This window comes from Vespula pensylvanica, chromosome 15, assembly GCF_014466175.1.
Source record: "Vespula pensylvanica isolate Volc-1 chromosome 15, ASM1446617v1, whole genome shotgun sequence".
Taxonomy (NCBI): Eukaryota; Metazoa; Arthropoda; class Insecta; order Hymenoptera; family Vespidae; genus Vespula; species Vespula pensylvanica.
Window position 1 is genome coordinate 4,352,759 of NC_057699.1, and position 26,722 is coordinate 4,379,480.

General features: G+C 34.6%; 4 protein-coding genes across 16 annotated transcripts; 2 read left to right on the plus strand and 2 right to left on the minus strand.

Annotated features, from left to right (window-relative positions):
- The first annotated feature begins 183 nt into the window (after nucleotides 1–183).
- LOC122634623 (plexin-B) lies at nucleotides 184–14,535 on the plus strand. 5 transcript variants are annotated; one of them, XR_006328442.1, is made up of 9 exons: nucleotides 184–779; nucleotides 1,787–2,369; nucleotides 2,457–3,376; nucleotides 3,473–3,876; nucleotides 3,990–4,482; nucleotides 4,597–8,355; nucleotides 8,437–8,674; nucleotides 14,054–14,098; nucleotides 14,166–14,535. XR_006328442.1 is itself a non-coding variant. In XM_043823731.1 (7 exons), the coding sequence occupies exons 2-7, from the start codon at nucleotides 1,982–1,984 to the stop codon at nucleotides 8,542–8,544; spliced, it is 6,072 nt and encodes a 2,023-aa protein (XP_043679666.1). In that variant the 5' UTR covers nucleotides 184–779; nucleotides 1,787–1,981; the 3' UTR covers nucleotides 8,545–13,574. The 5 variants fall into 5 exon arrangements, 3 of the variants coding, with proteins under 3 accessions (XP_043679666.1, XP_043679667.1, XP_043679668.1); XR_006328441.1 differs by lacking the exon at nucleotides 14,054–14,098; XM_043823731.1 differs by lacking the exons at nucleotides 14,054–14,098; nucleotides 14,166–14,535 and having other exon boundaries at nucleotides 8,437–13,574.
- On the minus strand, nucleotides 13,813–15,549 carry LOC122634627 (integrator complex subunit 12-like). Of its 3 annotated transcripts, XM_043823740.1 has the most exons (5): nucleotides 15,406–15,549; nucleotides 15,121–15,301; nucleotides 14,676–15,035; nucleotides 14,497–14,569; nucleotides 13,813–14,429 (listed from the first exon to the last, which is right to left on the minus strand). In XM_043823740.1, the coding sequence occupies exons 2-5, from the start codon at nucleotides 15,277–15,279 to the stop codon at nucleotides 14,131–14,133; spliced, it is 891 nt and encodes a 296-aa protein (XP_043679675.1). In that variant the 5' UTR covers nucleotides 15,280–15,301; nucleotides 15,406–15,549; the 3' UTR covers nucleotides 13,813–14,130. The 3 variants fall into 3 exon arrangements, with proteins under 3 accessions (XP_043679675.1, XP_043679674.1, XP_043679676.1); XM_043823739.1 differs by having other exon boundaries at nucleotides 15,121–15,540; XM_043823741.1 differs by having other exon boundaries at nucleotides 13,814–14,339; nucleotides 15,121–15,537.
- Nucleotides 15,550–16,319: 770 nt separating this feature from the next.
- On the plus strand, nucleotides 16,320–22,745 carry LOC122634624 (protein BCL9 homolog). Its single transcript, XM_043823734.1, has 7 exons — nucleotides 16,320–17,760; nucleotides 17,835–18,073; nucleotides 18,200–18,482; nucleotides 18,581–18,939; nucleotides 18,999–19,449; nucleotides 19,567–19,774; nucleotides 19,881–22,745. The coding sequence occupies exons 1-7, from the start codon at nucleotides 17,475–17,477 to the stop codon at nucleotides 21,808–21,810; spliced, it is 3,756 nt and encodes a 1,251-aa protein (XP_043679669.1). The 5' UTR covers nucleotides 16,320–17,474; the 3' UTR covers nucleotides 21,811–22,745.
- Nucleotides 22,746–23,020: 275 nt separating this feature from the next.
- LOC122634629 (zinc finger Ran-binding domain-containing protein 2-like) lies at nucleotides 23,021–26,441 on the minus strand. 7 transcript variants are annotated; one of them, XM_043823745.1, is made up of 9 exons: nucleotides 26,212–26,441; nucleotides 25,745–25,906; nucleotides 25,560–25,612; nucleotides 25,182–25,263; nucleotides 24,735–25,068; nucleotides 24,530–24,666; nucleotides 24,423–24,464; nucleotides 24,160–24,185; nucleotides 23,021–23,928 (listed from the first exon to the last, which is right to left on the minus strand). In XM_043823745.1, exons 2-9 carry the CDS (start codon nucleotides 25,816–25,818, stop codon nucleotides 23,888–23,890), a joined length of 789 nt encoding a protein of 262 aa, XP_043679680.1. In that variant the 5' UTR covers nucleotides 25,819–25,906; nucleotides 26,212–26,441; the 3' UTR covers nucleotides 23,021–23,887. The 7 variants fall into 7 exon arrangements, 6 of the variants coding, with proteins under 6 accessions (XP_043679680.1, XP_043679681.1, XP_043679684.1 ...); XM_043823746.1 differs by having other exon boundaries at nucleotides 25,745–26,071; XR_006328443.1 differs by lacking the exon at nucleotides 26,212–26,441 and having other exon boundaries at nucleotides 24,123–24,185; nucleotides 24,414–24,466; nucleotides 24,531–24,666; nucleotides 25,745–26,145.
- Nucleotides 26,442–26,722: the final 281 nt, after the last annotated feature.

Sequence of the window (26,722 nt, forward strand, 5' to 3'; positions counted from 1 at the left end):
TTTGAATTTACAGGAAGAAAGGTACGTTTAATTAAATTACGAATGATTAAAGTCTTTTTCTCTTTGTTACGAATTAGATCGTAAACCACGGTTACGCACAGGTAATAATTATTAACGCTTAAATAAGACTCGACCAAGTATTAAATATTTTCTTAGACTTAATTGTTCCGATAATTTTCAAAGTTGGATAGAACTCTATGTATCGTCCTTGGACGTAGGAGGGAGAGGAAGGAAGACAAAGAAACAAGATGGTTTCCAATTTGATCCGATGGAAAGCGCTGTAGTAGCGGGACGCGGCGACAAGTGCGACGGGTATCGGTGATTAGGAGGGAAGAAGAGGACAAGAAGAGAGGGCTAAGCCCGTGAAAAAAGGACGAGTAGTAGAAAGAGAAAGGGAGAGGGAGAACAGGAGCGCATGCCGCAGCCACGGCCCCCAACTTGCCCTAAACTCGTGCGAGCAGGCTCTATCGTCGGTCGAATTTTAATGGCGGCTTATTCCGACTCCCTGTTCAGTGTTGTGTTGTGAATCGACGGACACATTGTTCGAATTTACACACGTGCGGGCTAGCCGACACGAAGGACCGTAACTTCTTGTCAAATAGAAGAACAAGTTTTCAACTGTGTGCGACGGTGTCCCGTCGTAGAAAATATTCGATCGAGATAGAGGCTCACGAGACATGGTGCATATCCGCGATGTGCCGTAGCCGTGGCGACTCACCTCACATCGGATTCTTTCACATTAGAGCTGTTTCGTACGTCTTCACTCTTTCGTGGAAAAGGTAATTCGATCAAGTACAAAATCAAATATGTCTTACGACTTTTCTTTTTTCTTTTTTTTTTTTTGCTTTTTTCTTTTTTTTCCTTTTTTTTACATGTGTCGTGATAATATTATATACAAGTGATTGATAATGTAAGTTCTCTTCTTTGTGATTCTACACTACGAAAGGTTTAAATATGCAAGCATCTCTTCTTTTTCTCTCTCTCTCTCTCTCTCTCTCTCTCTTCTTCTCTTTCTCTTTCTCTCTCTCTCTCTCTCTCCCCTCCCTCTCTAGATAGACGTCTTTCTTTTGTTTTTTGTTTTTTGTTCTTTGTTTTACCTAATCATTTTTCCCCTAATATTTCGTATTGTTGTGCGACGTGATATCGTATTTCGACCAATGAAAATAATCTATGTATACTCGACAAGTTTTTGTGTTCCGGTGGGCGCTAAATTATAAGAGACAAGGTCCTTGCCTTTGTGCGAAGACAGTGGCCTTATAGCTGTCAAGACAGTTCTGCTGGCCACATTAATGAAGGGCGGTGCGTGATACGATGTTACCTTAAAAGCGTGGAGCCATCTGCCTTAGCCTGTCATCGATGTTAAAATCGTGTAAAATGTTCTATTCGTTCGAATTATATGTTGTCTTTTATAACGCGATTATCATTCGTATTTGTTGCGTTTCAATGTAATTATCGTGTCGGAGATACATTGATTGACTTACTGATATGAAACAAATGTAAACATATATTCTAATAAGAAGATTTTGGCAATTTACATTTACCTTTTGCTAGAACAATGAAGTTTAGACTTTAGTGTTGATTAAATAGTTGTTGAAGCAATGACAAAAAATTAAACTGTAAAGAAAAGATACAAATAATTGATAACCTTGATTTCTACATGTAGGATAGATGTAAAGTTTATGCGTTTGTATTTAAAAAAAAATATTTGTATCTTTGCTTGGTTAATTAGTCATTTAATCTTGTATGTATTTTTATACTTATCTGTATGTATTTGTTGTTGTTTCAGGGGTACCGGACAGTGAGCACCATGTCGGTACCTGGCCATACATATTGCTGGTAGTAACGTATTCATATTGGCGTTCTACCAGCGGTTATTATACCCTAATTATACCTATTAAGCTTCCTACCCTAGCCTTGCATACGCACAAACGCACACGCCTAGCGTGCGCGCAAGTGCTTTGCTAGGTGTCGTATACACACCATGAGATTCCTGGAATATAGAACATTTTCTATTTCATCGATATTTTCACCTTGCTTGCTGCAACCGTCCTTCCATGGATCATTATTTTCGTCCATGTCTGTTGCCACTTGGTTTTTAGTGGTATTGGTAACTGCAGCAATAGACACCCCTGCCAGTACTACTGTGCCACCGCAAGAGAATAAATCACCACACATTACTGCACAGTTTCCTGCAGAAGAAAGTCAACAATATGGATTTTATGCCTTAGATCCAAATACAACGAGAGAAGGTGCCCTAAGATTTAATCATCTAGCCATAGATCCTATGACAAAAAGACTCTATATTGGAGCTGTTAACAGGCTTTTACAGCTTGATTCCAACCTGAAGCTTGAAGAACATGTTTCAACAGGTCAGTTACTATACAACATGCCTTCTTGTCTCTAATAGATTAGATACCGGTTTCAGAGATTTCAATTTGTTTGTTTTTTATGTTTAGGACCAATATTGGATAATCCCCAGTGTCATGCCACAGGCTGCTCTTCAAGAGATACAACCACGCTAATGAACAATGTAAACAAGCTTCTTATTGCTGACCTTGAATCACGGACCTTAATTGCATGTGGTTCCCTTCGTCAAGGTGCTTGTGAAAAGTACAAAATGTCGAACATATCCATTAAGCCAGAGTTTATTCCTCTCAGTGTAGCAGCTAACGATGAAACGTCTTCTACATATGCTTTCATTGGTCAAAGTTATAATCCATGGGGAAAGACAAATATCCTGTATGTAGGTACAACATTTACCAATAGAGGAGACTATCGTCATGACGTACCTGCTATTTCGAGCAGAAATCTTCGTAATTTAGAGTTTGCAGAATTTTCGTTTAACAAACAGTCGATAGTATATATCGATGTTAAATATAGAGATCATTTTTTAGTCAAATACGTTTATGGGTTTAATGCAAGTGATTATGCATACTTTGTATTAGTACAGAAACAATCTTATCTTCCTGAACAAGAAGAATTGGGATATACATCTAGATTGGCAAGGATTTGTATAAGTGATCAAAATTATGATAGTTACACGGAAGTGACTTTACAATGTATGGTAGATTTAGGAGATGGAAAGCAACATCTTTATAATTTGGTACAAGATGCTAAAGTAGCGTCAGCAGGAAGCGATTTAGCTATGCAGCTTGGTATATCCGTTGGTGATCCTGTGTTTGTTTCTGTGTTCTCTCCGAGTAAAGGTATCACAAACGAACCTTTGTCTCGTTCAGCAGTTTGTATCTACAGTCTACAGGATATAGAGACGAAATTTAATGAGAACATTCATATGTGTTTCAATGGTACTATCAAATACCGCAACATGGGTTATGTGAGTGGTCCGATACAAGATGGAAAATGTCCTTCGGCCGGTGTAAGTATACGTGCATGCGCGAGAGTATACACGTTCATGTTTTAACATAATTTTTACATACGTAGACATATTTGGTTTCATAAATCTATATTACAGAACACTGGGAACATCCTTAATTTTTGTGAAGTGGGCTTGAAAATTTCTGGTGTGTCACCTATTGTAAGTCAAGCAATTTTACATTTTCCTGATACGTTTGTGACTTCTGTGACTGTAGCAAATACAGAGAGTCATACAATAGCATTTTTTGGAACTGACGACGGTATATTAAAAAAAGTTTTGCTTTCTGCAACTGAAGCGTTCGTTTATGAAAGCATTGTAATTGACAAAGATCAAAGATTATTACCTGACACAGCGATCTCACCCGATGGGGAACATATATACGTATTGTCAACTTCAAGAATCTCAAAAGTCAAAGTGGAGCACTGTAACAGTTATACTAATTGCAGTAGTTGTCTTGATGCAAAGGATCCTTACTGTGGCTGGTGTTCTTTAGAAAAAAGGTAAATACAAACGTTATGTTTACTTAGTAATAGACTTTGTTTCAAATAAAGTAATTAAACGTGAAAAAAGGACTTTTGAAATTGCTCAATTTTTTTATGTTTATTTCGTGTAGGTGTACGGTAAGAGGTGACTGTCAGAAAGCAAGTCATAGTAGCCCAAGATGGTTATCCTTAGGCACTGGTCAACAATGTATTGATTTCGAACAAGTCTTTCCCGATCATTTGCCTATCAATCAGATGATAACGGTTCAGTTAACGATTAGAACATTACCTGAATTGCCAGCAGGTGCCAATTACAAATGCGTTTTTGGCAATGCAGAACCAATCGATGCATTGATGACTGGTTTTGGTCTTTCCTGTCCTACACCATCCATCTCTGAGAGGCCTAATATACTTGATGGAACTGATCACGTTCTTGTGCCATTATCTGTACGTTCAAGCGAAACCAATAAGGATTTCGTTTCTCGAAATTTTGCATTTTTCGATTGCTCTAGGCACACCGTATGTACAGAGTGTGTCAAATCTCAATGGGCATGCAGTTGGTGTGTATATGACAATAAATGTACACACAATACAAGCTGCCAAGGTATAATATCAGGAGAAAATGTAAGTGTATTACGACATCATTGATATTTCCAATTTATTTCTCAATCAGAGTCAATTTTAATATCTCGCAATTTTTTTTACTAATTTTTTCTTGTTTTCTTTCTTTATTTATAGAATCAAGCACATCTTGCTGCACACGGAGCTCAGTATTGCCCTAGATTCATACCACAGAAGGAACCTTTGATGTTGCCAAACAGTGTACCTAAAGAAATCATTTTAGAAGTAGAAAATTTACCACATCCGCAAGTAGGGCACAGTGGTTTTCAGTGTATCGTTACGATAGAAGGAGCCAATTTAAAAGTTCAAGCAAGAGTTGACAGCAATCGTTTTATAGTTTGTGACAAAACTGTTTATTCTTACGAAGCATTCACGGGAAAGTATAAAGCCGAAGTGACCGTCGTTTGGAATACCAATCATTACGTAGATCAGACCAAAATAATTCTCTATAAATGTGAAGTACTTGGATCGCATAGGGAGCACGCAGACTGTTCGCTCTGTCTAACGAGAGATCCTCGATTTGAATGTACATGGTGTGGAAATAGTTGTGTGTATAAGCATTCTTGTTTACATTCACCATTTGCAGAATGTCCAAAACCAAGAATAGACATGATCAAACCTTTAAGCGGGCCAATCGAAGGTGGTACGCTAGTTACCATAGAAGGCAGTAATTTAGGATTAAAGAAAAGTGACGTCGAAGGGAAAATACATATTGGCGAAACCCCATGTACTTTGGTAGATTATGAAGTGTCTGTTCGTATCGTCTGTCGTACAGGACGACACGAAGCAACGGATACAGCTTCCGTTGTTGTCGGTAATGACGCTGGATTTACAGAAAGTGCAGTGTTGTTTAATTACAAGGACATACGCCTGACTGGTATTTATCCATCCGTTGGTCCACAAAGTGGTGGCACGCAGCTTGCCATTACTGGTATGTATTTAAATATCGGGAGTACGATATCTGCGTATTTGGACGAATTACCATGTCATGTAAATGCAACGCAAGCAAGTAGTACAAGATTGACTTGCGTTACAAGTAAATCTGGTCGTGTTAGGAGGATTCACAAGTTAACTTTATCCATTGACGGAGCGAATCGTACATTGGTAAATAATCCATTCAATTACACGCACGATCCTACTATAATGGAGATCAAACCATTGAAAAGCTTTGCTTCTGGTGGGCGAATGATAACCGTTCATGGGACGAATTTGGATACCATCCAAAAGCCAGAAATGGAAGTTTATTTTGATACCGAACCTACACCAGTAAATCGTACCGTTTGTACGGTATTAAATCCAACACAAATGGAATGTCCAAGTCCTAGCGTCGCCGGAAGATTCGTATCTCTTCATCGCAACGAACGTACGGCAACAGGTAGTCATAGTATCTCGCATTCGATAAGACTTAAAGAATCTCAATTATCCTTTAAAATTGCATTTATTATGGACAACGTGGAAAGTGTCCGGGACTTGGAAAAGCATTTCCAAAGCCTCAGAAATCGATTGCTATACGTCGAGGATCCAAAGTTTTTTCCATTTCCGCGTAACGTTAAGTTGTACAAAGGAGATACATTGGTTATTGAAGGGGAGAATCTTAATTATGCGAGCGACGAGTCCGATGTAAATGTTACCGTGGGTATGATGCCATGTAACGTTACTTCACTTGCTTTGTCCCAATTGGTCTGCACGCCGCCGGATCAACAGCCCGATCATACCGATGAGCTTGGAATAAAAACGGAAAACAGTTTGCCCTTGGTTGTGGTACGCGTTGGAAGGAGTTTACGATTTCCCATTGGATATCTCCATTACGAAGTTATCAAATCCTATCCGATACCACCGGAAGCAATTGCAGGTATCGCTGCTGGTACTTTTGGTCTTATATTCTTATTCGTTTTGGTCTTGGTCATTTATAGAAGAAAGAGTACGCAAGCCGAAAGGGAATATAAAAGGATTCAAATACAGATGGATACTCTCGAAAGTAACGTTAGAATGGAGTGTAAGCAGGCGTTTGCCGAATTGCAAACCGACATGACAGACCTAACAGCGGATCTCGAATCGTCCGGCATACCGACGCTCGACCATAAGAATTACATCATGAAGGTCTTTTTCCCCGGGGTTATAGATCATCCGATATTGAATGATCCACGATCACGCAGCAATGTCTCTCGCACAAATTATGACGCCGCAATGGTGCAATTTGAACAACTAATCAATAATAAATATTTTGTATTAACATTCATTGAAACTTTAGAGGCACAAAAGGACTTCAATATTAGAGACAAAGTTAACGTCGCTTCGTTATTGATGGTAGTGTTAATGGGCAAAATGGAATATGCGACCGATATACTTATGAATTTATTACTCAGACTGATCGAGAAAGCAGTTAATACGAAGCATCCACAACTTATGTTGAGGAGGACGGAGTCTGTAGTGGAAAAAATGCTTACGAATTGGATGGCACTTTGTATGTATAATTATCTGAAAGATTACGCAGGTTCATCGTTATTTTTATTATTCAAAGCTATAAAGCATCAAATAGAGAAAGGTCCCGTGGACGTTATAACGCACGACGCTCGTTACTCCTTGTCAGAGGAAAGACTTTTGCGAGAACAAATCGAGCACAGTGTTGTGACTTTGCACGTTGTACAAGACGATCTGGACGAAAAAATTCAATGCAAAGTTTTAGATTGCGACACGATAAGTCAAGTGAAATCTAAAATTCTAGATGCCCTTTACAAGAATACTCCTTTTTCGTTAAGGCCGTCCGTTCACGATGTAGATCTAGAATGGAGACATGGCCGCGGTGGTCATTTAACGCTTCAAGACGAAGATCTGACTACCAAGTGCAGCGGTGAATGGAAGAAGATAAATACATTGGCTCATTATGGCGTTAAGGAATCTGCAGTAATGTCTCTTATTCCTAGACAAAACGATGGCTTTCCTGTTCCTTGTAAACTACCGTGTCACGCATGCAAGCCATCTCATTATCACCATCAACAACAACCGATTCATCATCATGGCCATCATCATCATTTACATCGACATGCGAATCATTGTTCGTCCACTCACCTTCCATCCGCGCCGAATCACAGCTTAATAAGTCCTATAATGTATAATCATCCTGTTAGTGGCTGTTACTTCGATTCTCAACATTCGCCCCCGATAATAACGGCAAATGGTGATGTTGAGAGTGGACACGGGGGTAATCAACGATTATACCATTTGGTGAGGCCTATAGAAGAAGTACATTACCCTCCTGGAATGGGTTTCACGAGTAATAAACACCATCATCCTGAACGAACGCACAAAGCTATTCCCGAGATATTCTTAACGAGATTGCTTTCAACGAAAGGCACTGTCCAAAAGTTCGTTGACGACTTTCTGAATACGATATTGACAGCTAATGAAGCACTGCCTAGTGCTGTTAAATGGTTATTTGATCTACTCGACGAAGCTGCCAAACAACACGGTATTGTAGATCCAGAAGTGGCGCACGCGTGGAAATCCAATAGTTTGCCATTAAGATTTTGGGTGAATTTTATTAAAAATCCAGACTTCATGTTCGATATAAACAAGTCTACGACAGTCGACTCAAGCCTTTCTGTAATAGCGCAGACATTTATGGACTCGTGCTCCATGACAGAGCACAGATTGGGCAAAGATTCTCCGTCGAATAAATTACTTTTTGCCAAGGATATACCACATTACAGAGAAAAGGTCGGTCGTTTCTATACGGATGTACAGAGGCTGCCACAGATCACGGATCAGGAGATGTCTAGTGCCATGCAACAATTGAGTGCATCTCATGCAAATGAATTTGACGTAATTGTAGCATTGAGAGAATTGTACATGTATGTCAGCAAGTATTACGAACAAGTGAGTAAAACCTTCATGTTCCCTTATCGATGCAGTATCGTATTTATTTGTACGCAACGTTACATGTGGCGTTTACTTCAGATCTTAGAGGCCTTGGAGACAGACGCAGGCTGTCGCAAATTACACCTAGCACATAAACTAGAAAATGTAGCGTGCACGCTCCAAGGGGAAGAGACTAATGCCTGCTGACACAACCTCCTACCTTCCATCCCAGGACCTATCGACCTCTCCAGAAACACTGACTAGTGCCTCCACTTCATGAATCAGATACACCTCGTTACATATGTACAAATATACACGCCATGTGCATAACAATGCCGTAAGTATGTGTGATTTTGCTAAGGATAGCCACGTGATAGTGCACGGGATGTCATAATCCTGCTGCAGTGTTTTGTTTGTGTCATTAAGTGCACTGGCGAACATGCATAGATATTAACAAGCAGTATTGGCAATTGTAATCCTTAAACCTAATTTGTAATATAATATAGAGGTACTTTAAAATGATAAATCGAATGCCTACTGTAAAATATATTGACGAGATGAGCGACTGAAATACTCATTTGAATCTCAATGATAGTATGTGTGATATATTGCATGTAAAACTTTCGCACTAGAGATCTTGGCTACTCAAAGATATTGTGCTATAGTACATAAAGAGACATAGGTTTAAGGATTAGAGATGCAAATTAATTAATGTGATTATTCATTAGAAAGTGAATGTGAGTTTTAAATTCTGACTAAGTGAATATCTATGCATTTATAAATAGAACAAAACGTATATATACGATTCACAAATAATACGTGCAAGAAGAGAACAAGTGAAAAAGCCATTGTGTCCACCAGACTGTCTGTACGAAAGGTGTACGGCAGCGAGTAGTCTGTGATCCGAGCACGAGTGGCTATGCCTACTATCTTCATTACGATATATAATTATTAATATGTTATATATAAATATATATATATATAAATATATATATACACATGAAAAATATATAAAGCAAAAATCACGCAACACACACTTTCATGGATTGTAGTGAGCTAGCTAGAGAGGGACTATATATGTATTATAAGTTGAAGGGTTAAATGCTCTGTTGAAAGAGGCAAAATAAGAGATAATATTAAATTAAGACAATTAAAATAACTTTAGCGAAAAATTAAATGATAAAGAGTTATGTGAGCAGCTCAGTCAGTTTAGGCCTATCTACGTATGTTTATTACGTAAAAACGTCTTTATTACACATTGTTTAGAATTCATATTTTGTTCATACTTGTTTTAGGCAATCATATGGATATGAAATATCGTTGTTGTGTAATTTGCAATCGTCGTTTTCAGGAAAAAAAAATCAGTAAGATCATCATCATTGTCATGGTTTCTTTCATTCTAGTACGTGTGTGGCCAAGATAAAAAAAAAAAAAGGGACTATAGTGAACAAATCTTGACCGCATATGTGTGAAATTTTTATTATTACAATTACGAGTCACTATTGTCATTATTACTGCTACTATTATATTATCATCTCTATCATTACTACACTACTATTCATACTACTACTACTATTATTGCTACTATTACTATTACTATTACTACTACTATTACTTATATACATATTATTATTAACACACTGATCATTCAATAATGATGATTCTTATCGTATATTGTTAAGAGAAACCGTATAACAAATGCAAAAAAATGTTTTATATGATTGGATATACATAATATACACACGCAGTAATTTCTTTTTTTTTTCTTTTTTTTTTCTTTTTCTTTTTTTTTTTCATCAGATTAGGAGAGACAACAACAATATTGAACAAAATGTGTATATTTGTCAAGAAGCACTTTTCATCTATTTTACGAGACGTAAGGAAGAAAGAAAGTCACTGATGCAAATGCATCCAAGACAATTTTTGTCGTTTACAACGACATATACATAGTATTCCTTTATAAATGCATTTTATGTTTAGTTAATATAAGACTGGCTCATTTTTTAAGTCACATTCTTGAGATGATCGTTATTCATCTCACACATGTATTATTCCGAACAAAAGAAAGAATTTAATCAATTCAGCGCACACTGCCAAGGCTCTTTATGCGCTACATTATAAATTCTCGATCAGTTTAACAAAAAATACGTATTTAAAGTGTTACTCGGATCGAATTAAAAAAAAAAAAAGAAAAAAAAAAGAGAAAAAAGAAAAAAAAGAACGAGAAAAGAAAGAGAAGCTGATGATATTCTGTCGATGTAGGCCTAGGGAATCTGGGGGCAAAATCACTCTCTTGTACTTAACAATACTCTCCCTTGTATTTCAATTAATCTTAAGTCTCCAGAATCCCTCCCCTGCGACATTAATTCATATTATCTCACTCTATTATATGTATTGTATTTATTTATATTACGAACAGACTAACTCTTTCTCTATTATTGAAATGTGCGTTAATCTGTACACGACATCGACATTTTTTCGCATAATTCTTTTTATGTCTCTCTGTGCGTATTTGTATCAAATTGAGTGCAAGATTGTATTGTATGTATGTATACACTTTTTATTTTTTTTTTATTTTTATTTTTTTTTATTTTTATATATATATATATATATATGTATTAAGTTCTGTTCTCGAGACGAAACTAACTCGAATTTCTACACAAACATGTTATTGTGAAAATACGAGAGTATCGTTAGTATTATTTTTGTAAACACATACATTCGTATAAACAAATGAGATGTATGATCCTCGTTCGCGAAAATATTGTAAAAATAAGCGCGATATATGTGACATACATTTAAAACGTGAGTGTTAACATGAAATTGAATTTCTATACGAGATTTGATAATTCATATTTTCTAATACGTAGTCATTTTTCTTTTTCTATAATTTATTTTTGTTTCTTTTTTTTTTTCTTTTCTTTCTTTTTTAACTCCAAATAGATCTGAACTTTTAATTAACAAATGGACGACCAAATTATATGGTATTCGTACTAGAAGAAAAAAAGAGCGTTTCGTTTTTATTTTTACTTTATTTTTTAGAATCGTGTATATATATATAATATATTGACACATAAACCGTCTATACTTATATAGTACTAGTTTATATAAAAATCAACGATTTACCAACGCGCATTATATGACTATATTGTAAACGTACAATTTTATGGATGAAATATCCATAAATATTAACTCTTTATCTGCCCTAACCTAAGTAAACGAATAAAGAAAAAATAATGATGATAGGTTAGTAATGATGATGATCTAATGCGATGATAAGATTATCGCTTACGAAAAAAAAAAAAACAAAATAAAATAAAAAAATCAAAGAGCGTCCCATTTTTTATAACGCTCGTTAGAAATAGTGTGAATATATATTTTTCATTCCTTAATGATGAATTAAAAAAAAAAATAAATAAATAAATAAATTAAATAAAAACAAAAAGTAAACATTATTACTTACTTTGGTGTGTGGCAGGTAATGCGTTAAAACTTTCAAAGAAGCGAATACGATTAATATTTTGTTGGTTTAAAATGACAAATAAATTTGTAATAAATAGGAATAATGACTGTTCGTTGTAGTATGGCTTTTGGAATGTGACTTTCAACAACCTTAAATGCATTTTTATTGCTTTATTCGCTTTAACTGCAAAAAAAATACATTTAGATTTATTATTAACTCGTAATTATACCAATATTAGCTTTTGGTACAGAAGTCGATTCAATTTTGCCGCGTAATATATCATAGAGGTTATAAAAAATAAAACTTTTTCTAATCGTGAAAATACGTTATCAAGTTTTTTAATTAAAAAAAAATAAAAGCGTACGCTTATATGCATTGATACATGAAATAATTTAATATATAAAAAGATAATTCATTAAATATATTCACTCTTAACTTGACACACTCTTTTGAATCGCATTTTTTTCTTAATTTTTTTTCTACTTAAAAACTTGTGAATGTGTATAATATATATGCGTACATATATATATATATGTATATGTATATGTATATGTATATGTATATATATATATATATATATATATATATATATTTAGAAACGTACAGATTAACGTACATAGATAAAAATACGCATGTATGCGTATTTAATGGAAAAAAATAATAAATAAATAAAAAAATATGTGTCTCCTCGTTGCTATCAAAATTAACGAGGTATCATTTCATTGGGATGAAACGATAAGTATTCGTTACATGATCGTTCTTTAAAAAAAAAGAAAAAAAAAAAGAAAAAAAAAGGATTTAACATTCGCGAAAAAAGATCTGCAATGCGGCATTAAAGTATTATTCATAAAAATCGAATGGGACGTTGAAAAGATTTATGGATAGTATTAGATGCTAGATAAAATATTTCATGTATGTACAATAATTTGCAAACAAAATCCCGATTGCGCTGCGAATGAGATTCGCGCCTATGTATGCAAAATGGATAACTTCTTAGCCAGAAAAGAAAGAAAGAAAAAGAAAAAATAGAATAGTAGTCGGAGAGAAGTTTTGGATAATTTTCTTATTATATGTGCGACAGTCAACTCCATCCATCTGAAAAGCTTGTCAATTCAGCATTCAACGTATGTATTATAATGTAATTGACTGAGAAGGTTCGATGATGAAGATATCGTGAGCCCAATTAGTGTATCATGCTTCGTAGTATAGAGAAAAAAAAAGAAACCGAGGATCATGTCGAATTAAGATTACTCTTTGTTAAGCTTCATGGAGGATGGGGATGGGAGGGTAATTATTCCCAGCAATAAATATCTCTCTCTCTCTCTCTCTCTCTCTCTCTCTGTATATGTACGGTTGGGAATTATGATGTACGGTGTGTAAAAGAATCGTGGATTCCACTACGATTTTTGCTTGGAAAGAAAGAAAGAAAGAAAGAAAGAAAGCGACATTCTCCTTTATCCTGTAGGTAATCTGCCTGTTAAGAATGTATGAATGCGATTCATTTGAAATCGCGCGCGCTTGTTGCGTCTCTACGTACGTGTGGATACATATATGTTTGTGTGCGCGCGTGCCAATTGTATCCTTTATAAGGCTCCTCCTCCCTCTTATCCCCATCAGTGTAAATAATATTCAACTTCCCCCCCCCATCCTGCAAATGAATAGATTGTAAGTTACACTTGAGAACGAAATGACTCTTGCCAAATTTTCAATGGGACGTAGGAACAAAGAAGTAAGCATTTGAAGAATCGCGAAAATATATTGGTATTATAATTGACGTCGTCTCATTTTTCTTTGTATATTTTCCATCCTATTGAGATAGTAAATATTATATATAATACAAATTTCTATTTAATTTTAGTAAAAAATTTTTTATATATAGTACGTACAATGTAATAGATGTACAATCATTGATTAACAAATTATACTTTCTTCTCTATAATGCATTAAAACTTATCTATAATTTTATATATATATGTATATGTATACATATATATATATATATAAATTTTACATTAAAAACTTATTGTCATAGACTTATGTTGTGCGAAGGATAAAACCATATTTACATCATTAATTATAATGTTTATAAAGATTTGTTAGGTACTATTTATTTTATATATAAATTCAAATGAATTTTATTTATAATATTAAAAACTTATTGGCCATATATATATTTATATCAAGAAGATTCAATATTCTTTTATGTTTTACTTAATAAAAAAAAATGTTATTACTTTTTATACACTAAACTAGACAAACAACTTGCTACCATGTGTGTCAATCGATTTCATATTTAAGGTAGGATGTTATCTGTAATGAAATTAAACATCTCACTCCACTCCTGACTTAATTTTGTACATTACAGATTTTTCCTGAGAAGATTTCCCTGAAGAACTCGCCGGTGAAGCAGAAGAGGAATTTTTGGCATTTGCATTGCTGTTTGCACTACGCTTCTCTTGTTTTGCCTTTTTCATCATATCCTTCAACCTCTTATCTGCACTAATGATATGAATGTTCGGTGTTATCTTCGTTCCACCACCTATGCCAGATGGAAAACTATTTCTATTAATAGGTTGTGATTGATTTACATTATTTGATGATGATTTGTATTTTTCTGAGTACTTCGAGCCTAAAGAAAATGAAACGATAACATAATGGTATTTTATGTATTAAATATCATGTACTACTGTACTTACTTGAATTAGATTTTTTTTGCTCTTTAGATTTACTCTCTATTACAGTCTTTGGTGAATTTCTTTCTTTTGGTGTCTAAAATAGATTATAATGAAAGCATTAAGGTCCTCCATATCTGTGCATTTAAATTTTGCATTTCTGCAAAATGCAAATACGACATAATATAGTTGAATACACACACCTGAGACTTTGTACAGTTCGAGCAATACCACACCAATCTTGGAACGTCTATTTGTGAATCCAATATATGTGGAACATGACATTCTTGATGATACAAAGAATGACATTCTACGCATTCGACCAGTCTGTTTCTTGCTCCAACGTCCATTCCTTTACAAATTACACAAGTTAAATCATCTTCTAAAATTTCTAATGCTAATGTGTCATCTGATTGAATGATCTCTGGAGGAGTATCCCGTGCCGGTAAATTAACTGGAGAACTGTTTTTACTCGATTTACTCGAATGTTTAGAAGAACTTTTACTCTTTTTACTACTGCTACTACTACTGTGATCGCTTAATACTGGTTCTTCCATCATATACTAAATAATAAATAAAAGTTGTTATTACACCATGATACTTTACTGTATAAATCATATATATATATATATATATATATACATATACCTTTTTGTGCAACACATTAGAAAGCATTTTAGATGGACCATACTTCTGTTTAATTATTTCATCTAAAAGCGCCCTTAACTGTTCAGCAGAATCTTTGTTTGTAGAATGTAAAAGTCTTAAGCCTTGTGTAAATTGAGGATCTAATTCTAATTGTGACATTTTGTAATTAATATATATTAATCTGTAAAAAAACACCATTTGAAAAATTTCCAAGGTTATGTACGTTTTACAATGGAGTTATTTCAATTATTTAGTAACATTGATTTGATTTTTTTTTTATATTACATGTTTCTAATCAATATCAATTTTTATCCAATATCATCGAAGCACTGTTTTTCTTAAAGGACAATAATTTTTTAGAAGAAATTTATGTACAGTGTATGGACTTAAATATGTTTGTGAATACGTCCATATTGAATTCGATGAAACAATGACTGGATATATATAAATAAAAATATGTATAAAATCGATTCTGTACATATAAATAAATGTGTATATATATATATATATATATATATATATATATTTCGTTAATTTCTTTTTCGCTACAATAAGTTTCATTAATTTGAAGATTATTATTAGAATTCAAGAAAGAACATCGTTCTTAATTTACTTTTGCAAGGCATTACATTACAATTGAAATTAATCTGTATTTACGATACATTTAAATATGTTAAATATTTTTTTATCATTTGTAACAATTTTGATATTTTCTGAAGATTTTCAAAAAAGCCGCTTTAAAATAGAAAAGTAAAAAAAGAACACGTGCGTAGGCGGCAGCACTATAGAAAAAGATATTTATATGTTGGCAACACTACTATAAGAAATTCAGAGAAGGAATGATTATGTTCAAAATATTTTTTTAATAATGTAAGTTTGTAACATAAGACGTATGATATATCATTGTACGAACAGTAAGAATATATAGTAATATTAATTTGAACGGAAAAAATAGCGGGAGTGAGAATACATTCTAAATATGAATCAGTATATTTATATATTTCTAATCGAAACGATTAAAAACTTGTAAAATCTCGACTACAAACGTACGTGTAGATATATATATATATTTTTAAACTCTTAATTTTGTTTCAGAAGCTCGATTAATTCTATAATTTAACGTTTTTTCAATTAAAAACGAGCTAATTAAGTAAGAGTGAAAAAAACGCGATGGGGGGAAAAAATGCTAGAAAATGCGAAAAAATGCGAAATGAAAAGTAAAAAGAAAGTTCGTCTATTAACGAAGTTCTGTTGAAATTCGGTCGACGTAGCGTAGTAAAATAATAATATCGGTACCAGTTGCGTAGCTAGAAATAATCTTCACATAAAAGTAGACACTGTTATATGAAATAGAAATCAGCATTAAGGATATAGACGATAAAGTGCGTAGGTGATAATATTGCTCGAGCCGGCCCTGATCTCATGTATTCCAAATTTAATTTCACAGCTTTGATCCGTGTGAAATAAATGTAACGTTCCGATTGTGAAGATCATAAAAATTAATCCTCTGTTGCTACGGAGGATATGCAGGGGCATGGAACCGAGAAGTAACACATGGGATAAAGGTTGGAAGCAGGTGAAAATATAACCAAAGAAAGACCAAAATAGTAGCCGTGTAAGTGAGCAAGTGTATAAGGAACAAGTCAGGTACGGCTATGCACTTTTTCCGTCTTCCTTTATCCAACGAAGACGCAGAAGAACTTCCTTGTCCGAAGTGCATTAAAAGGCTGTCTAACTTCAACGGGCAGTTGGCAGCCGTGCGTAAAAGAAATAAATAATCAAAGCGACCATGAAGTGACAAATAAAGTTGAAGAACAATGCTCGAAAATATCGCGAGAGAAATTGTGTAAAGCGTGTATTAGACTTATTCGTATGTTTTCGACAGGTCTTCCGCGATGTAACGTGGTGTATCGTACTATATAATAATTGAAGGTGCGTTATGTATTTGCTGTGGAATCGAGGCTGACATTTGGATATTTTCCTACTTTCAATATCTCTATGATATTGGTCCTTTACCTTTGCTTACTCGTATCGGTTGTATTCTTACAACAAGAATCGAGTTCTATGTCGTGGAACCTGTACGTAGGTTTGATTAATTAAATGACTAAAAACGTTCGAATTTTGTATTCGTCGAAATACGTTCTACCGGGAAAGAGGAACTTTACGGCCATGCTTTCCTCGAGAGTAATATCTCGAGATACTTATTAAGCACAGACTTCTTCGAAACTGGTGAATGTTTTTCCATTGATAACCTCAATAGTTCCGCACTCTGCGGATGGTAGTGGCCATGCATCTGGTCCTTATATTGCCTACCAAGGTCTGACATTGTAGTTATTATACGCAAGACTTCAAACATGAAAACAGAGAAAAAACCAAGTGAGCCAAGTTGCGTACCTACAACAGTTGTCAAGGAGGAACCAGATACAGATTCTGTCAAGATTAAGGAAGAAGGTACAGGTGGTAATAACGAGGATGCTTCTGGTGAAGATACAACAGAGTGTCCAAGAGATCCTTGTTTGGATCCGACCAGTGGGGATGGAACAATGTCTGTTGAGAATCAAAGTAGTAATGGAAATCAACCAATTTTAAATTCTGTGAAGCAAGAAGGCGATCACAATAATCCAGCTGAAGATTTGCCAGGTATTATGTAACGATCTGAAAACGTGAGTCTTATAAATATCTTCGTACTAAACAAAATATCATTGCTTTATTAGATTGCAGCGGAAATGTGATTACCACCGATGGAATACAACCACTTGTTAGCAATGTTCTTGGAAAGCAAATAGGTACTAGTACGAGTAGTGGAGAAGCTCAATATATGCAACAACAAAGTCAAATCTTTGTCTTCTCTACGGCATTAGCTAATAAAAGTGCAGAAGCAGTGTTACAAGGACAATATCCATCGATCATTGCTTATCATTGTGCGCAACCAGGCACAAAAAAATATTTGGAGGTATGATCTTGTATTGTGTATATTTTATTATTAATGTTTTGTATATTCATTCATGAGTTTGTTGTCTCGTGTGTATTTTATGATATATGGAATATATATATACATATATATATATATCGTCCATAGAAGCATCCAAATAAGATGAATCAATTTCGACAAAATCCAGCACAATGGTTAAACAATCTTGCAATGATGAAACAGAAAAGTCATCAAGGTAGTTCAACTACTACTTTTCCTACTGAACAACCTCCCGATCTACCAGCGCTTGATCCAAATACTCCACAATTTTGGAACGAACCTAATATACGTAACTTAAATGGTGGCAATTCTCTTGGAAATTCAGAGCCATCGTTAGATGATACAAATATAGATGTGCCTTGCCTAGTGCCGAATTCACCCAGTAATTCAGGTAATTTTTACGTTTAAGTAATCCTATTATATTTAGCAAAGAAATACAAATCTTATATAGTGTTATTATATTAGATTCTTAATGAATTTTTATTGTAGCTAATCCTCAACCATCTAGTAATGCAACGATGGGACATAGTCCAAGTTTGCTAAGTGGTACTACAAGCCCAGGTCCAGGGAGTTTACAACCATCGTTACAGGGTGTTAAGGTACCGGATGAGAATCTAACACCACAACAAAGGCAACATAGAGAAGTTCAATTGGCAACCATTAGAAAAATGCAGATGATGTTATTTCCTGAACATAAAGAAGATTCTTCAAATGCATTAGATGGTACTCAAGGAACACCAGTATCATCGTGTCCTCAAACAAATGTCCCATCTGTCGTACCAACTCAATGTCCTCCCAGTATGGATTGGCATAAGTTACAACATCAATTTCTAGATGGCAAAAATAAGGTAAATATTTTTTATTAAAAATATTCACATGCAGGTAGCTTAAATTATTTCTGTTGTAGGCAAGCGTTGGTAGTCCTAGTGCGGTTCCATTACGTGGTGCTAATATGGTTGGGGTTCCACGTAGTCAAGGACCACCACCACCATACCATCAAACAACACGATCTGCGAGTGTACCAATTGCAATTCAAAGTCCAAATCCATCTTCTCCTAACAATCCCACTAGTAATTTATCATTACCATCACCTCGTGCAAGCTCAGCTTTGAATTCGCCAGCTGATTGTAACAGACAATTTCAACTTGGTAATCAAAGAACTGGACATTTGCCAGGACAAAGTCCGACCAGTCAAGATTCTCCAAATCCAACAGTTGGTTCGAACGCAGTGTCGACTGCACGATTAAATCATAGCAATCCGGGAACACCAGTTTCTCATTCTCATATTATTGCCCTCAGTCCTAGTGCTCCTCAAAAGGACACTTCTCTTGACTTTCCTACGAGTCAGCCACCAAACGGTAAGTTATTTCGAATTTATAATCACAATTAAGCCGTTTAAAACGCGTTTCGATTAATGTTAATTCCTTTCCTCTTCATAAATCAGCAATTGTTTTTCTTTTTTTGTCTGAATGTAGTGGATGGAATGTTTTGTCGAACGTTGCAATCATTAGCTCAGCAAAAACAACAGCATAGTGGAGCAGTGAATGCAGCAGGTGTAAAAGAAGCAAATCTCATGCCTGTACCTAGTCCTCAACAAATTCAGTATTACAACACGTTTGAGGGACAAGAATTAACTATACAAAAGCAAGCTAATACCAGTCTTAAAGAAGGCAATTTGTCTGCGTAAGTTCAGAATTGTATCGTATTGAATGTTTTTCCTGCAAAATCTTAATTTTGGTACGATTTAATTTTTATTCTCAATGTTAATAACAGATATTATTCATTTTAGAAATAGTGGTAACAATACAGAAATATCAAATAGGATATTGTCAGGAAACATGGACAACAACAACCAATTTCCAGCACGAACGGAAGCTGCAAGTCCAGTTCAAATGGATAGTATGAATAGAGGTTTTACAGGCTCCTTGCACAGTCCTCATACACCACATACGCCACATACTCCTGGAAGTGGTGCTCCTCATACTCCTGCAGATCCAGCGAAACCGGGAAATAAATCGAGTGCTAGTGCTCAAAGCAGTCCTGCGCCGCATAATACAAGTGTATCAGATAGTATGGGACCACCGCGAGCTGTCCAAGCATCACCTACGACAAAACCTGACACATCACCTCCTTTAACTAAAGATAATCAACAACAGCAACAACAACCGCAATCTCAGCAACCACAATCGCAACAACAACAGCAACAGCAGCAACAACAACAGCAGCAGCAACAGCAGCAGCAACAACAACAACAGCAGCAACAGCAGCAGCAACAACAGCAGCAGCAACAACAACAACAGCAGCAACAGCAACAACAGCAACAGCAGCAACAACAACAACAACAACAACAACAAGTAAACTCTAACAATCCTGGAAACACAACAGTAGTGCCTTCGCTGGGTGCTCCAGGAACTTCTTTCCCTTGTGCCAGATCATCTATAAATGTGAGTCAACCTTCTGACAATGTGCCTCTTAATCCCAACAATATTGGTAGCAGGCTAGGTAGTTTGAGTGGGATGAGTACAAATCATTTTGATCCTATAACTTCATTAGCACAAATGAGTCAACAGCTAACAAATACAGCCACGAGTAACTCGTTAGGTAACGAAGGTCCGATACATTCTGGTAATCCTGGGATGATGCCATTTGGCAATCCACATAGTATTCATATGATACAAATGAATAGTGAAATGAACGGAGGTTGTCACGTGGGTGGTCCAACCAGTGAACCGGGTGAAGTCAGTGGAATGTGCATGGGTTTGGCAGGACCACCTACAAGTTATAGTCCTACCACCACGCATACTGGAAGTCCAGGAGTGCCTAGTAAAATGGGGCATCCTATGATGGGTCATGGAATGATGAGTAGTCACTCGGGAGGTCAAAGTAGCGGATATCCAGGAGCTGAACCTCACGCGCCATCGCCAAGATTGATGACGGGACATGTAACAGGACCGAATCCTTATAATGGAACAAATGTTCAAGTTAAACCCAATGCTCCAAATACCATACAATATCTACCAGCAAGGCCCAATGTAGGACATGCACCTAGAGGGCCACCCAGTTTGGACTTTCTTCAGAGATTTACTAATCCCTTATCCAATTTGGAATCTAAGATGCCCACACCTTCGGTAAATCTTCAGTACTTCCCAAATGGTTGTGTACCGAATAGTATGGGTCCGCATAGCGGAATGCCATCCACGATGAGTGCTGGACTTCCTGGTATGGGAGGGTCTCCAAGAATGGATGGGCAGCCAATGAATACGTCAGTTGGTGTACATCCTTCTATGAGACCAGTTGGTAACATGCGGCCTCAACCTAATGTAATGCGTATGCAGTATATGGTTGGTGGAGGCGTTTTTCCAGGTAATTCAATGGATCCTGATAAAGTCTTCCCACCTGATATGGTATCACAGGTACCTAATCAATCAAATCCTGGTATGTATGTATCTGGTAGTAAAGGTAGTCCAATGGGATTGGGACCACCTCCTGATGCTACTCAACCACTACCTCCAAGTATGGGTGGCACTACGAGTAATTTTAAAAATAGTCCATTTGTGGGTAGTGGTCCAACTATGTCGGATCCTAATTATGCTCAACAGTTCCATAACTTCCAACAACAACTTTATGCCACTGGAACAAGAGGTAGTGGGCCACCACATCCTAATTTACATCCACCACCTAATTCTCATTCACATCAACAGTTCTTCATGCCTAAATAAATAACACGATTATTGTATATCTGAGTAACAGAAACTGTGATCATTTGTGTGTGATCTTTGTATCTCTGTTACTCATTAAATAAGAATAATCCGATCATTTATAACTCGACAAATCTTTGAAAGTCTAAGCTGAGTAAAAGTCTGTTTTGCTAATGATTACAAAAAAAAAAAAAGAAAAATGAATATTATTATGATTTTAACGTCCATTAAATAATGATGGTAAAAAGCATTGTAATAATATCGTAAGAGTGCCTACAACTGGCATGTGGCGAGACTTCTCGTTCAATTTTATTTTATTTTATTTTTTATATATATACTGTGTTATATATATATATATATATATATATATATATATATATATGTTACACCCAACAAGGATTTTATTTCTAAATCGTATAGCATTACGTTTCTAATATTTTTTTGTCTCTATTGCTGTTATTTCAATGGTATGAAGATATTTTCCGATTTTTCTCTTTTTTTTTTTTTTTATTCAGATTACCGAGACAACTTGTAAATTCTAAACGTTTCTAAATAGAAACACAGCGCGTAACTATGTTAACGCGATAATGTAAATACTGATGTAAAATCTGATTTTTCGTAATAATCGTTATATCAACGATTGGAATGTGCGGTTTGTAGGTAAGAATATTGCTATAGCCTGAAAAATTAAAAGGAGAAGGCAGAAGTCCATTCTTCCTCTTTCGCTGTTCGTAGTGTCGTTTGAAAGAAATTGTTCACGAATAACCAAGGAACAAATAAGCGAGCGAGAAGAAAAAGTACGCCGGTGCCGGAATTCATCCTTCCTTTATCAAAAAATACTTAACACACACGTTACAAATTCAAGTTCATAATTGTACATACATACATACATACATACATACATACATACATACATACACACATACATACATACATACATACATGCATACCTACATACCTACCTACATCATACTTACCTACATACATACATACATACATACCTACCTACCCACCCACCTACCTACCCACCCACCTACCTACCTACCTACATATATATGTATATATATACACATATATGTATACATATATAAACCTGTTGCAACATAATCCGTAAAGTATCGCCCGTTCCTTTCACTCCCTCACCAATCCTTGTGACCAACTCTGTGCATAATCATGACCCTATGTAGTTTGTAATGATTATAAGAAAAGTAATTGACTAAGAACAATTATGTTGTTGACGAATGATTTTTATTATAAATGAAAAATAAAGATATTTACAAGAAGTCATTATGATATTGATTAATAACCATTTTTTTTTATAGTTTAAAAGCAGGCATCAAAGTTGTAATTGATGTCGCTATACACCATGATATAGCGATAAATTCACGTTGTTTCAAATACGTCGATTCCTTTAGATTTATTCAAATTTATGATAATTAAGGAGAACATATCTTTTCTATCATTTTGATAACGCGAGAACACATCCGAATTCATTAGGGAATGATTCTTTAATACTACATAGTATAGTTACTTATTCGGATATTTATGCATAGATATAGAAAAATGAAAGAGACCGAAAAAATATTGTAAAGCGGTGAAGAGTAAAATATTACAAAAGCAGGCTGAGCAATTTAAGCAGTGATATGTTTACATTGACCTAGTGCGTTTGTAATAACACAATTGAAAACTCGAAGCCATTACAATTATTCCGTGCTTTTGCAAAGCTTTGAAATTTTCTATATTCACATACTCAGTTTTTATATTAAAGTAACGTCGTATCTTACGTCAATTATCTATGAAAATTGTATCTAGAAGGATTCACCAAAACCATAAATCTTGTTTTGACTAGCGAAGAATTTTATCTACGCTTAATGATTTATAAATTTTGCATTATTATGCAAAATGACAATATTGCGCAGATGAACAACCTACGTTTTTGTTTTTCCTTTTCCTTCATCATATCATTCTTCCTATCAATTTGATCACAAATTTGAAGCTTACATCAATCGATTCCTTTTGCAAGAAGTTTTATATTATCTTCCACTTTATTCAAAAGTGCTCACTAGATCACTAAACTTGTCGCATTATACGTATATTCTTAGTTGCGGACTTGTTGTTGCTCCAAGTATTTTCTTCTGCCTGTAAAAGTAATATTTTTAAGTTCGAGATACTTTTTAAAACAGTACTTTACTAATCCTTATTTAACAACGCACATCTATTCTATAACCTAAATCGTAATTTAATTGTGAAAGTGCAAAAAAAGAATAGCATTCAAAAAAACTTATTCATTGTGGTTTTTAAGAACCAGTTCTATCCCTAAACCCATGTCAAACCTGTCCTTCTGCACAACTTCTCAGTGGCTGGATGTACCTGAATCACGCCAATCATCTCCATTTCTGTAAGTATTAGAATTCTTATAACGCATATATATTTATATTTGTTTATATAATGTAAAATATATTAATTAGAAGAAAGTTTCATTGGTAATAAAATCGTATTGTTAAACAGAAATGATCAACACGGAGCACTATGATTATTATTTATATCAATTGAAATGTTTAAAAAATGCAAGAAGTTGATTATTTCTATCACAAAAAAATGCAAAAAAATTTTTATTACATTACCCTCATTACCTTGACCGTTGTTCTTCTGAAGATACAGTATTTCCATTTGTGCTGAAAGATTAGATGGTTAAAATATTAATTTTATTTATTCCAAAGATTATGCTACATATAATTACCTTTTTTTTACTGCTGCTAAGTCATCCCATTCACTGAGATCATATTTAGATAAATCGCCATCACCATCGTCATCATCCTCTTCATCTTCTTCTTCCTCTTCCTCTTCCTCTTCCTCTGCTTCTTCTTCATCGTTATCCTACAATAAAACCATTTTGTAAAGGAATTATAAAAAATTTACTTACCGAACATAAATTAATAAATTACATTTTCTTCTACTTGCTCTATTTCTTCATCAGCTATTTCATCTTTTTCATCTTCTTTGGCTTTACAATGAGAGGGACTGTTGTACCTAGAATCTTTAGAATCATCGTCAGAACGATTCTCAATCTTCCTCTTTTTCTTACGTCTTCCAAATTCATCATAATCGTCGTCATCTTCTCTTCTTTCTTTATATTCAACTATACCACGATCGTTATATCCCCCACCATATCCAGTACGTTCTTCTATTTCCCCAAATTTGGGAGCATTACACATATTACATTGTTGTCGGCGAGCCCAATTCACATTACCACACTTACTACATTGCCAATCGTCCGCACTGTAACATAAAGTATATCTAAATATAAGTAAAATTTATAGAAATGAAAGAGAAATAGAAGTTAAATGTAATATGTATCCGACCTAAACTTTTGCTTTTAACTTAAAGATTACCTAAATAAGCCTCTACTTTTTTCTGCAGCTGCTTTACCAATTTCTTGTCCCAGTTTTTTCTTCTTTGTACATTCACCTCTGTCTATATCAACAAACTTTTATTATTTATTGTTGCTAGTTTAATCTATATATTACTATAATTGTAAAAAATTATAATTGCATTTATAATCGTAAAGAGAAGCTTTTTTTTTACCAAAAAAAAACTTGATAAAAACATTATTTATTTTTTATCATAAAATCTAAAATGTACAGAAGAAACTTTTGTGAAATAACATATTAGACAGAGAATGTGTCTTCGTATCGAATGATTTTTCAAAATATCATAAAATTAAAATAAAACTAATAAAGGAATTCTAATTAATAAGAAAATATATATACCTTTTCCACACCGATTACAGGAGCTTCTTCTTGCAAAATTTACATTGGCACACCTGTAGTACAGTAACAATTGTATATTATACTCACACTAATAATAATACTTGTATTAATATAAAAGCAAAAAATTTACAGGGGGAAAGAAAATAATTATTTTAATGATAAAGAAATTATTATAAAATACGTACTGAGAATCTGGACAGACCCAATCACCATCGTTGATACTACGCTGATTATCTTCGTCAACTTTATTAACATCCATTTTTTTTACAGAGAATATTTTCCAGAGATAATCTCGATTATTTATATTATATTCGCTTTAAGCTAACTTTAGCACTTTTTTATTTAACCTGATGGAAACGTTAACTATCACATTCGGTTTACTTTATAAAGTAAAACCGTAACAGAATTATTTAACACGGAGGCGTAGTTGTAATGATTAATGTATTCTAAAATATCTTATTAATTATCAGACTATTATCTTTTGATATATTTCATTCAAAGTTTTGTTAAACCTATATTACAACGTATTCATAAATATTATTACTACTTTTGAGAGAGAGAGTGAGAGAGTGAGAGAGAGAGAAAGAAAGAAAGAGAGAGAGAGAGAGAGAGAGAGAGAGAGAGAGAGAGAGAGAGAGAGAGAGAGCAATACCTTTTATTACCACCATATCCGCGGTACAACGCACCGCGATACAAACGTGTATGCAAAGTAATTCTTCGCAGAACAAATCAGTGCACACTAACCACTACAATCATAAACTCAGGGGAGCCAAACACTGATATCAGAAAAGTAAAATCTTAATAACGTTTCTTTCATTTGTAGGGACACTAGTATTGCTATTTTAGAGGAAAAAGACTGAGGAAAGAACTGAAAGGAGCATTTGCATCGTAGAACTTGACGGAAGTGGAAGTATTACTGCCATCTCGTTATGTCCATTTTATATACATAAAATTTTAAACATTTTGTTCATACAGATCGAAGATTTTCAAAATTTAAATATTTATATTTCATGCAACGAATATCTTTTAACGTAGAATTGTTAAACTATGTAACATATACGAGCCAATCGTGCTCACATTTATTTTTGTTTTTTAATTATAAATCAGATCTAAACAATGGTGCTTAGTGAGTAATACAACAACATTAGAAATAACGACGTATT